This window comes from Gekko japonicus, unplaced genomic scaffold (assembly GCF_001447785.1).
Source record: "Gekko japonicus isolate JY-2015 unplaced genomic scaffold, Gekko_japonicus_V1.1 scaffold1037, whole genome shotgun sequence".
NCBI lineage: Eukaryota > Metazoa > Chordata > Lepidosauria > Squamata > Gekkonidae > Gekko > Gekko japonicus.
In genome coordinates this window covers 183,063-195,101 of record NW_015171534.1, presented here as the reverse complement: position 1 = coordinate 195,101, position 12,039 = coordinate 183,063, and the positions used below count along the sequence as shown (strand labels likewise).

Below are 12,039 nucleotides of genomic sequence, written 5' to 3'. Positions count from 1 at the left end.
GTCTCACACGATGCTGTATCTCGATCTCCAAAAAAGGGCCGGCCTATTATCAGGATGTTAATAATGATAATAGTTGATGGTAGTCGTTGGTAGCAGTGGGTGGTTCCTAATTGAAGGCCTGGTGGAAGAGCTCCATCTTGCAGGCCCTGAGGAACTGCACAAGGTCCCACAAGGCCCTGATCTCCTCCGGGAGCTTGTTCCACCAGGTAGGAGCCACCACTGAAAAGGCCCTGGCGGCGGCGAGCCTGGCCTCCTTAGGACCTGGAATCATTAGGCGGTGTTGTGACCCTGACGATAGTGCTCTCTGGGGTATATGTGGGGATATGAATGGGGTTACTAGACTCTGAAGCTGGAGTGTCTAACATGAGGGTAATCTGGAGAACAGGACATCTGCCATATATACTGTGATGCTCTGGAATAATTGACTGTCCTTTACGGCAACATTTGACAACCCTACCTGCCAGTTTGGGCAACCAAGTTTCTATTAAAGCATCAGTATTGCTTCCATAAGGGGCTTCCTCCCTTGGCAATGACCGCAAGATACAATCCAGTTTCTTTTATCAAAAGAAATGTTCCTGTGTACTTTGCAGTCATTCAAAAGCTTATTTTAATGTATACTCCACTTTAATCAAAGTTCAACCCATTTTACCCCTTAACTACCAAAGGCAAAATAAACCTTCAGCAACACACAATAATGCACAATCCTGAGGTAGATTAATTCATGTTGGAGTCAGGAGTCCGTCTTTCCTGGCAGGAAGACCCCATAAGGACCATGGTGGCAGTGGTACCCTAGTAGAAGAAAGAGGAATAGCTCCCTCCAAGAGGTGGCACTGGCAACCAAGAGAGGGAGTGGGCAGAACAGGGTCCGTAGGTCAAGCAGGCCTGTCCCGTCACACCTTCCATGAGCTTTTCCAAGGACTTCAAACCAGCAATTGTTTCAAGCCTAATGTGAAGTTCCTAGGCCACAAGCATCCTGCCTGGGCCACACAGCCCTGAATGTAAGGGTATTACAGTGCCATCCTGAACAGATTAACACCATTTTAATCTCACTGATTTCAATTTAAAAAGGTAAAGGTTCCCTTGCTCGAAAGCCCGTCGAGTCCGACTCTAGGGTTGCGGTGCTCATCTCCGTTTCCAAGCCGAAGAGCCAGCGCTGTCCGAAGACGTTTCCGTGGTCATGTGACTAAACACCAAGGCGCACGGAACGCTGTTACCTTCCCACTGAAGTGGTACCTATTTATCTACTTGCAATTTCTTGCTTTCGAACTGCTGGTTTGGCAGGAGCTGGAACTAGAGACGGGAGCTCACTCCGTCATGTGGCACCCGGGTCTCGAACTGCTGAACTACCAACCTTCCACAATTTCAATTTCAATTTACTTCAGGCCAAGCTACATGAGATGGGCGTCCTCAAATTCACCCTGGAGGCACACTACCATTTTAAAAAGTTTCCACCCGGGAACTCCTTAAAGTGCACTGCTGGACTTGAGTATGGTCAGGAAACCTCATGCCATATTTTGAGCTGAAACAGCATTGGGGAGGCATTTTCCTGTAACACAACCCCTGGATCATTCTGAGCTGCAGAAACAGTACAGGAAGAAGACAGGACCCCCTCATGCCTCCTCCCCTCCACCACACACACACACACACACACACCGCAGTGGTCCCAACTAGACTCAGGCCTTAACAGAGCAGTTTAAAGGAGCTCCTAGGTGGAACTCACTCTAAAATGGCAAAACATAACCAGGGTGAACTCAGGGATGTCCATCTCATGTAAGTCTGGCCCTCAGAAAGGCTCTAACTCTGCTTATGTTCGCACTGTGGGAAACCGAATTTGGCATCAAAATTCCATGCCACACACAGCAGGCGGGATGGCAAAGGATGAGATGGTTAGACAGTGTTATAGATGCAACGAACATGAAGTTGATCAGAGGATGGCGGAAGACCGGCAGGCCTGCCATGATCTGGTCCATGGGGTCACGAAGAGTCGGAAATCGACTGTGCGACTGAACAACAACAACAACAAAAGCTATGGTGACCACAGCCAGTCATATACATCAGGGAATGGAGGGTTTATCAGCAGGACTAGAAGAAGCTTAATGGCCCACAACTGGAATTATTCGATTTTTCATGTTGCTCCCCTTTATAGAATCTCTAATACGCTCTTTTCTCTAGCAGGGTCTTTATTAGGCTGAACAACAACAACAACAACAACAAAAGCTATGGTGACCACAGCCAGTCATATAAACCAGGGAATTGAGGGTTTATCAGCAGGACTAGAAGAATCTTAATGGCCCACAACTGGAATTATTCAATTTTTCACGTTGCTCCCCTTTATAGAATCTCTAATACACTCTTTTCTCTAGCAGGGTCTTTATTAGGCAGAGATGCTTTTTTGCTTTAATGTATCTGAAGAAATGTACATGCACAGGAAAGCTTATACCTTGAATAAAAACTTGTTGGTCTTAAAGGTGCCGCTGGACTTAAATTTGTTCTTGTGGGGCTTTTTAAATAAAGTATTGTAACCACAGAATCTGAATGTGGGCCTGTCAGCGTCACTTACCCCCTTCCTCACAGAACTGAATAAGTGTGACTCAAAAAGTATCTATAGTGAATTTGCTTCGCCTCTCAAAAAGTATCTATAGTGACTTCGCTTCGCCTCTCAGTTTCAATGTGAGGAAGATACCTTCAAAATGAATGAGAACCAACTTCTTTATTCTTGTGTAGTAGAAATGACATCTCATAACGCTCTTGTCAGAAGTTCCCAACCATGACTCTAACACTGCTAATTAGAAAAGGAGTTGCTTCCTTCCCAGTGACTATTTATGGCTTCACACAAACTTCAACATGAACTATCTGCTAACAACTGTTGTACTTGCTGCTAAGAATTAGATAACCAAATAGTTATAAATAGTCCCCATATGGCAGTGACCAATACGTCAAGATCCAAGTCCATTATTTCTCCAATGTGGTCACAACAAGTTACAGCCAGTCATAAAGCTATGTGGGTTTTTTTCCAGAGGGCATATTCTTCTGAACTTCTACTCATGTTATATGATTGGTTTCCTCCTTATGGGGGGGACCACCTTTCCTGAATCTGTTAGTTTAAAATTCTGGCTGGACATATGGTGTTTTCTAAGGGGCAAGCTGAAGTATACTTATAATACACATAATGCAAATCTAAAAAGGTAAAGGTAAAGGTTCCCTTGCTCGAAAGCCAGTTGAATCCGACTCTAGGGTTGCGGTGCTCATCTCCGTTTCAAAGCCGAAGAACCAGCGCTGTCTGAAGACATTTCCATGGTCATGTGGCTAGCATGACTAAACACCAAGGCGCACGGAACGCTGTTACCTTCCCACCGAAGTGGTACCTATTTATCTACTTGCAATTTCTTGCTTTCGAACTGCTAGGTTGGCAGGAGCTGGAACTAGAGATGGGAGCTCAATCCATCTTGCGGCAACCGGGTCTCGAACTGCTGAACTACTGACCTTCCACAGCCTGCAGTTCAGCGTCTTAACCACTTGAGCCACCGCAGCTCCAATGCAAATCTAGAGCAACACAAAACCTGGGAATACACTGCAGACACCTAGGCCATCTGATACTTCCTGTTAACAAAACAAAACAAAAAGCCAGATAGCATAGTGTATCATACAATTCAATCTCAACAATACTGAACTGCATTTTAGAAGTATTTAGTTAAGAGTGAAAGGGGAGCAAGCTCAGTGGCAGAACTTTTGCTTTGAACTCACAAGTTGCTAGCTTTATCCCCTGACATCTCTAGTTGAAAGAACCTCAGGTAGCAGGATTGGTAAAGTCCTCCTCCTGCATCCTTCGAGAGCCACTGCCAGGGCAGACAGTACAAAGCTAGATAGTTTGACTCAATCTAAGAGGGCTTCATGAGGCCTTAAAGTAATGCCATCAGGCCCACTACTGCCAGGAGCCAATGCCAATGCACAACGTAAGTACTCAATATGGCCTGCCCCAGCTACCCTTCCCAGAATTTCTGACTGGGGAAAATATGACAATATGCCCAGACACCCATTTCATGCTTCTGTTGGGGGAAATTTCTCACAACTTAGCTGTCACAAGAAGGGCTCTTGAAACTACCTCTACAAGGGAATCTGCTTCCCACAGCAGACCACTCACCTATGTTGGTTCTTCAAGCAGATCAGCCCCACATTTTGCACAGGGGTCGACTGGGACATTTAAGCAACCTCTACAAGGGCACCTGCTTCCCACAGCAGGCCACTCACCTATATTGGTTTCTTAAGCAGATCAGCCCCAGATTTTGCATGGGGTGGACTTGGACATTTAAGCAACCTAGGAGCAAGCTGAATAAAGGGGCCCCTGTAAAACTGGTAGCAGCTCTGGGATTCAGCATGGCTTGCTCCTGGCTGGTAAATTAAAGTAATTATCCCCTTTCTCACAGAACTGAGTAAGTGTGACTCAAGAAGTATCTATAACAGGGGTGTCAAACATGCAACCCGCAGGCCGGATCCAACCCCCGCAGGGCTCCTACTTGGTCCTTGAGCAACTGGCTCTCTCCTGCTTCCTCCTCCAGTTCTGCTACTGCTGCACCACAGCTTGCTTTGCCAGACTCTGTCAATCACACAGGACAGATAGATAGGCAAGCCTCTGTTCTCTGCATTAGCTGAGGCTCCTCCCCCTCCTCCTTCCAGCAGGAGGGAGTGAGCCAGAGCTTGCTTCCTGGCCAGGCTCCCTCAGTTGCACAGGAGACAAAGGCAAGACTTTCTTCCCTTCCATTGGCTGAGGCTCCTTCCCTTCGCTTGGCTGCCTTAATCACCCGGGAGAAATACAAAGTACCTTTAAGACCAACAAAGTTTTATTCAAGGTATGAGCTTTTGTGTGCCTTGCTACAGTGTGTGTATGTGTGTTTTGTTGGGCTCATTATGCCAGGGCTCTCCTGGGTTTGCCTCCCCCTTTTCACTGTATTCCTGTCCTCATGATCTAGTCTTGCTCAGTAGGAAAGCAAGGTGAACTATTTAGATGAGGAATAACAACAAGCCAGTGAGGTGGATTAGGCTTTATGTGTGTGTCCAGACCAATTTCACCCAGCACATTTCCTTTGAAGACTGAGGATTTTGGACCTAGACTTCCCAGATAGCAGACTTATACTGACCACTATACATGGCTGTCTCTCTAATCATGTATTGCCTCATAGGAACTGCAGTTATTTTTCTGGGAAGACTATAGTTTTGTAGACAAACACATAGCCCACACTCTGTGTCATGATGCCTTAACATGTTCTTGACCAGCACATGAAGCAATTTATGTACAAAAGCTCACAATGCCCAGCCATTTCATATTTTCCCTTGAGTCCTATGCTCAGAGCACTGACCATAAGATTTCTGTAATGAATGTCAATAAATCAAAAGTAGGTTTGCAGCTTACAGATACACACTTGAACATCATTGTGACGACCCCTTAACTGGGGAGGTCTGGTTTTACTTTAAAGTGTTCTTTCTGTTTTGTTTTACTCTGTACATCCGGCTGCCACCAGGAAATTTTAAGGCTTTCCAAACCTTTATAATATAATATTTTTTCTACTGGGTAGGTAGGTCGGGTCTTTAGGCTTTCAAGGGACTATGTGTTCCTCAGGATGTATTTATTTCTTTCAGAGCTGGTATACTTGAATGAAATAGGATTTATTTAAATAAAGCATAAATACGAGGGTAGAACCATGTAACTAGTAAAGTAGGTATAACACACAGTTTGCTCCCTACTGACAGGGATTTTTCATAGGTAACTTTGTAACACTTTTCCTTCAAGTCCATATAATCTTTACTGTTTCCTAGACTCTCAGCTTTCAGTTTATAACTCCTATAACACAGAACTGAATGTCTCTCCTTTCACACATAAATATTTAACTCAGAACTCTTATATCATACAAGACTGCTTCACTCTTTTCATACACAGGACCAACTTATCCCACACAGGGATGTGTCTCCTTCTCTCAGAGACAGAACTTAACTGACTGCCTGTTTAACTGTCCTCATCAACTGTCTAAACTGAAACTCTTGACTGACATACAAATCATCCACACAGCATCACTTCCAAAACCCCTCCCCCTTTCTGCCAATCACCAATCACACCACTTGCCTGTTTCAACCACCCTAGACTATCTCTCACCGCCATGCAACCCAACTTTTAAAGACACACACACACAGTTAAACATGAAATCATTACAATCATACTCAAGATTGCTACAGCACAGACATTTTTGATGCAATAATTCAGAGCAACAGGCGTCACTTATCAGAGACTGTTGAATAAATAAAATATTGCAAGAGTGCTAACGTTTTAAGCATGTTTTTATTTTAAGTTTAAAAAATCTTTAATTGTGTTTGTGTCCTTTATAAAGTTTATATCTCCGCTACTGGGCATTACATTTTCGCTACTGGGCATTACATTTTATGACACACATGGCCCGGCCCGATAAGGTCTCATTTATGTCATATCTGGCCCTCATAACAAATGAGTTTGACACCCTGATCTATAGTATTTCGAGAAAAATTTCCCCCAACAGAAGCATGAAATGGGTGTCTGGGCATATTGTCGTATTTTTCCCAGTCAGAAATTCTGGGAAGGGTGGCTGGCTGGTAAATTTCCCATTAAATTAAAGCAGAAGAACACTCCTAGTTTTGTGATTCAGCTCCACATCACCACCAGCAGCCAACAACATTAAGTGCAACATTGGGGTGGGAAAGTACGCAGAAGAATTATATCAGAACAGAGTGACCCCACATCACATGTCACAGACAGGGAAGGGGAGAGAACGCTACTCGGGGCTGCTGTTTTTGGCAACAGCCTAGTTTCTTATTACTACCCTTATACAAATCCTTCTTTATAGAAATAGTTTCCAAATCAATCTCTGTACAAATAATATTATGACTTAGATAGGTTGGTGGAAGCTCAGAAAGCCAGTATCTAATTATTTAAATGCATGTCACGCTGAGGATCCTTCTTAATCCAAGGCTGCCAGAAATCAAAAGCAATCAATATCAATAAAGTTCTCCATTTGCCCTCCAGGTTGCTTTTTGTGTCCAAAAAAAAAAACACACACACAGCACGCTACACAGAACACTGATCCAATCTAGTACTGTAAGGGTATTCTTGCTTTAGCGGCATGATGTTCAGTCCAGTCAAGGCAGTTATTTTGTTTATAAAGCTCTGTTAGATCTTCTGTATGAGATAAACTACCACAAGATGAAGAACTTGTCACATCAGTCATTGGTCAATAGGAAAGATGCAAGAGCAATAGGATTCATAAGAGAGGAGTGAAATCTCTCATTCTATAACTGATGGAGAAGCCTGTGCTAACAAGTCAAAGTTGAAGTTCCTGACAATACTCCTTCTACATAACAAGCTTACCTTGTAATTGCTGGAATTGACCCACGAGGTAGCAAGACCATCAACCATTTTATCCAGCATGGTCTGATCATGTTCAAGGTCAGCAGATTTTTGTTTATCCGAGAAATAGTCTATCAGTTCTTGGCCAACCTGAAGTCTCTTCCCAACATCTTTCTGCAGAACCTGTGCCAAGCAATACTCCATTGTGGGCTCCATGATGTGCTAGAAAAACAGCACCAGCCAATGAAGCTAGAGGGCAGCAGGTTTCAAGCGACCTGCCGCAGATGTATTCTCTAGGTCGCCTCTTTATCCGATGAAGGTTACCGAGGGCCTGGATTTCAAAGATACGATTCTGAGAATGACAACAATGCACCATGTGTGTCTCTGAAGAGCAGCTGGAAGGTTATTAAAAGTTCAATTTAAATAACCAGTAATAGATAAATAAACCAGTGAGCAGGCCAGCTGGGTTGGATGACCAGGTCTGCGATTCTTCCCTATTTCAACAGTCCATCCTGCAAGAAAATTTTAAAGAGGCAAAAGTTAGCAACAAGCTAAGGGGAAAAAAACCCACCAAAAATCAAACAGCACATAGCCCCACAAGCACTTTACGGTTCCAAGTTAATTTTTAAAAATTATTTCTCCATTAGTTCCCTTGCGACCAGCTCCCATGACAGAAATCCATTAAACCTCTGTCTAAACACTAAGAGCTTCGCATTTTATCCAGCACTAAATTCTGCCCTCAAAGAATTAGTCCTGTTTTTTACAGAAATACCTGAAAACCTTAAAAATTACATGGGGGGGGGGTTTAAGTCCCCCCCCCAAAGAAAAAGCATTGTCTGTACACATGCAGACAATGGGCCTGCCTTGTGTGTCCTGTAGCAGAGGCCTGGGGCCACAGTGGCCCAGCAGCGCTGACAAGGTGGTGGCAGCAGGGAGCAGCACCTGGGCTCAGTGACGTGGGGTGGCGATAGGATACCCCCCTAAATCTCTTAGGGCCCCGCTTATCATATTTGAAAACTTAGTTCAGACAATCGAATAAATAAATAAATAAATACAATACAATACAGGAATTTCATCACGTAAGGCCCAGAACACTACCGGGCTCTATACATGATACTTGTTTATTACACCAATAAAATTACTATTGAAGTTTCAACTGTGACCGGAAATAGTGGACACATACATTTCCAAAACCGTCTATGTGAAAACAATTTGTGTCTCCATTGAGCAATATACCAATCTATTTCAAATGTGAAAACAACCAAGGTAACTGATGGTTTGGAATCTGAACAAAAAGAATTTGTTAATGTACCATTTAATTATGGAGATGTGGGGGAACAAGTATCATAGACTGCATATCTAGCTTTAACCTTCTGTATTTTACTGCACAGTTTTCTTCAGAAATCGTCTATGCCACCCCTCCAGAGAACCTGCTTGAGGCTGTTGCAAGAACACCCCTCAGTCGGAAAACTAGCATTCCCACAGTGTGACAATCTGCAACCTAAGCTCACTTAGTTGAAAAGAAAGTACATGGCAAATTAATAGGACCAAATACCTACTAAATAGATGAATGTTCAGGGTACAAGACAGTTTTGCTTAGCAGTGCACTCTCATTTTTCCCTGCACAAAGGATAAGACAGGGTCACATGAGGCTAAGGCACATTTTAAGGTTCTGCTAGAAGTAAAAGTACAGCTAATGAGAGAAGGTTGCACCTCTGGTCTCCAGCACAGGCAATCTAATATGGTACAATACTCAAAGCACAAGATCCCAATAGGATAAGGCCTTCCAACCAAGAGAAACACCAAGAGAAAGTTTATCCCCTCCCCTCACCATCTGTACTTCCTCAGGAGGGAAGCCACACCCTCTCAGTGCCAACATATCACTGGGTTGCAATTAAGAACAGCTTTGGGTGTTGTTCTACCTGCTCCATTTGTTGGAGACACACAGTCCCTAGCAGTGTTGTCTTGTAGGAGAGGCATGTTATTCCAAGAGCATCTATAGAAACAGGCACCTTGAACATACATGTGGTGGGCCACACAGCACTGGCAGCAACAAGAGGTTCCCATTAAGTGCACTACCAAAGCTATTTAGAATTGTTACTGATATATGTTCCTATAGATGTGTCCCATACTTCTACAGCCCACCAATAATCCTGTTCCCAGTGCTAATGAATAGCATTCCTCTTAGGCCAAGTAACACATTTCAAATTACATTCTGTATCAGCTTCTGTTGGATATTAAAAAAAAAAAATCACATTCATTTCCTCAATAAAAAGTAGCTCTTCTTTTCCTTTCCCCTGATACAAACCAATGCTCAAAATAAGCATAAACACAGCATGTGTGAAAAGCAGCGCTTGTAAAAATTATTACTCCTTAGTAGCAATGAGCCCCTAATAAACTTTTCAACATTCTTTTAAAGTAGAAAATAAAGAACGAGACCTAACCTTAGACAAATTTGGTACTGCTATATGGTTTAAGATTCATTTTTATCTGTACAATATAAACTACTTTATATTATAGGCTCAAAAAATGTTACCTCTAGAATTGTGGACTAAACTGCAGTTATATAAATAATATTAACAAAATTCTTATATGTATGCGATATGAATGTAAACATTTTGATTGCTATGTAACTGTTCACCACTTTGACAATAAAAGCATAAATATTTTTTTAAATTCTTTTTTTTTAATAAGTGATACACCCTCCTACATACCATTGATGTGGTCTGGCTCCTTATCTACAGCTAAGTGCACCGGCGCCTTTAAAAACTGCGTTCAGCAGAGTTTTCCCATTTCTCAGAGAAGCAAGGGAAATGCAGGCTGGAGGTTTCCTCCATGACAGGCCTGCCGATTCATCTGTATCATTTTACCAGCAGCTGCAGCCTCACCATTCCCTTCCCCCTCCATCATGAAATTAATCTCTCTCTAACACACACACACACAGACACAAATATATCCTCACACAGCACTCTCTCCCTTAACTGTGACAGACAGACCCTGCCCTTCCACCAACCACACCCCACATCCCTTACTCCACCTTCAGTCTCCCAAGCGCCTATATAGAAAACATGATTTTTCTGCATACAGAACTCACACACACACACCAAGGTACCGTATTTTATGTCAACTTATAAAAATAGATAAAAGAAACTTTCTAATAATAACTCTTAGAATTCCCAGTTATGAAGAAACTAGGGCATACTCGAACGAAAGCAGGTCAAGTTCAGTGCGAGGGGGGGGGAGAGAGAGAGATCTGGCAACTGTAAAGCAAAGCTCTAGCTATGTAAACAACCAGAGCGCGCATGTAGGCATAACACAGGCCTCATCCACCACCACACACTGGCACCATCCAGTTTATAACAATGCAGCAGCACAACCTCATCGATTTCTGCCTTGTAAAACAAGACCTTTGCAAAGTCAAGTTACTGCATTATGTACACCAGCTATACTTCCAGCTCAACAGCATTCCCATTGTTTTCTTCTTCAGTTCATCTACTGGCTTGTCACTGTTCTTTACACAAGTCCTTCCATAGGAGTGCCTGCTGCAGGGCTCCCTACACCAGAGGAAGCGGAGCAATAGGAGATAACTCAGACTAAGTAATACAGCCCTGTATACCCTTCACTGAAACCCTTTTCAGATCTGGATGCACCAGCCGTGGGTAATGAGAACACACACTACCCATGATCCTCCTGATACACACAGTCATGACTACGGCAACTTGTGCATTTTTTTAAAAAAAATCACGTACAGCTTTAGGTAAAGGTAAAGTTTTCCCCTGCTCGAAAGCCAGTCGAATCCGACTCTAGGGTTGCGGTGCTCATCTCCGTTTCAAAGCCGAAGAGCCGGCGCTGTCCGAAGACGTTTCCGTGGTCATGTGGTCGGCATGACTAAACACCAAGGCGCGCAGAACGCTGTTCCCTTCCCACCGAAGTGGTACCTATTTATCTACTTGCCATTTCTTGCTTTCGAACTGCTAGGTTGGCAGGAGCTGGAACTAGAGATGGGAGCTCACTCCGTCATGCGGCAACCCGGGTCTCGAACTGCTGAACTACTGACCTTCCACAGCCTGCAGTTCAGCGTCTTAACCACTTGAGCCACCGCAGTTCCTATGTACAGATTTACTATGTGCAAATACATACCTTCACATTACTAGTGTGCTGCTTTGAGTACCAAAAGCAGCCTTGGTCATAGGCCTAGAACAGTGGTGGCGAACCTAGGGCACGTGTGCCATCGCCCCAGCCAGGCCCAGACCATCATTAAAGTGTCGAATTCTCTGCCAAATAAATTTAAGTAAATGAAAGCATTTGGGATTGCTTTCCTCACTATGTTTGAATCATCTTAAGTTAATGTATGAGTTATTTTTTCTAAAGTAAAGTATTCAGGTTAAATTGCCATGTTGGCACTTTGCGATAAATAAATGGGGTTTGGGTCGCAGTTTGGGCACTCGGTCTCTCAAAGGTTCGCCATCACTGGCCTAGAACTTCCAGATTAATAAGAGTTTCTTGAAGAGCACTCCAAGCAGTGTTCCCTCTAAGCTGAGTTAGTGTGAGCTAGCTCACAGTTTTTTAGCCTCCAGCTCACACATTTTGGTCTCAGCTCAGGAAGGGATGGCTCCAGAACAAACTAATTTATGCAGCAGCCAAATCGCTCGCTCACAACTTTAATGCCAGCA

At 43.5% G+C, this 12,039-nt stretch overlaps 1 protein-coding gene across 1 annotated transcript in view; it reads right to left on the bottom strand.

Annotated features, from left to right (window-relative positions):
• The window catches only part of CLASP1 (cytoplasmic linker associated protein 1), a 334,150-nt gene that overhangs the window by 288,072 nt on the left and 34,039 nt on the right, over window positions 1-12,039 (bottom strand). The window contains exon 2 of the mRNA XM_015419605.1: window positions 7,388-7,878. Within this exon, the coding sequence (XP_015275091.1) occupies window positions 7,388-7,582 (195 nt within the window). The 5' untranslated portion in view covers window positions 7,583-7,878. The remainder of the gene's footprint in view (window positions 1-7,387; window positions 7,879-12,039) is intronic.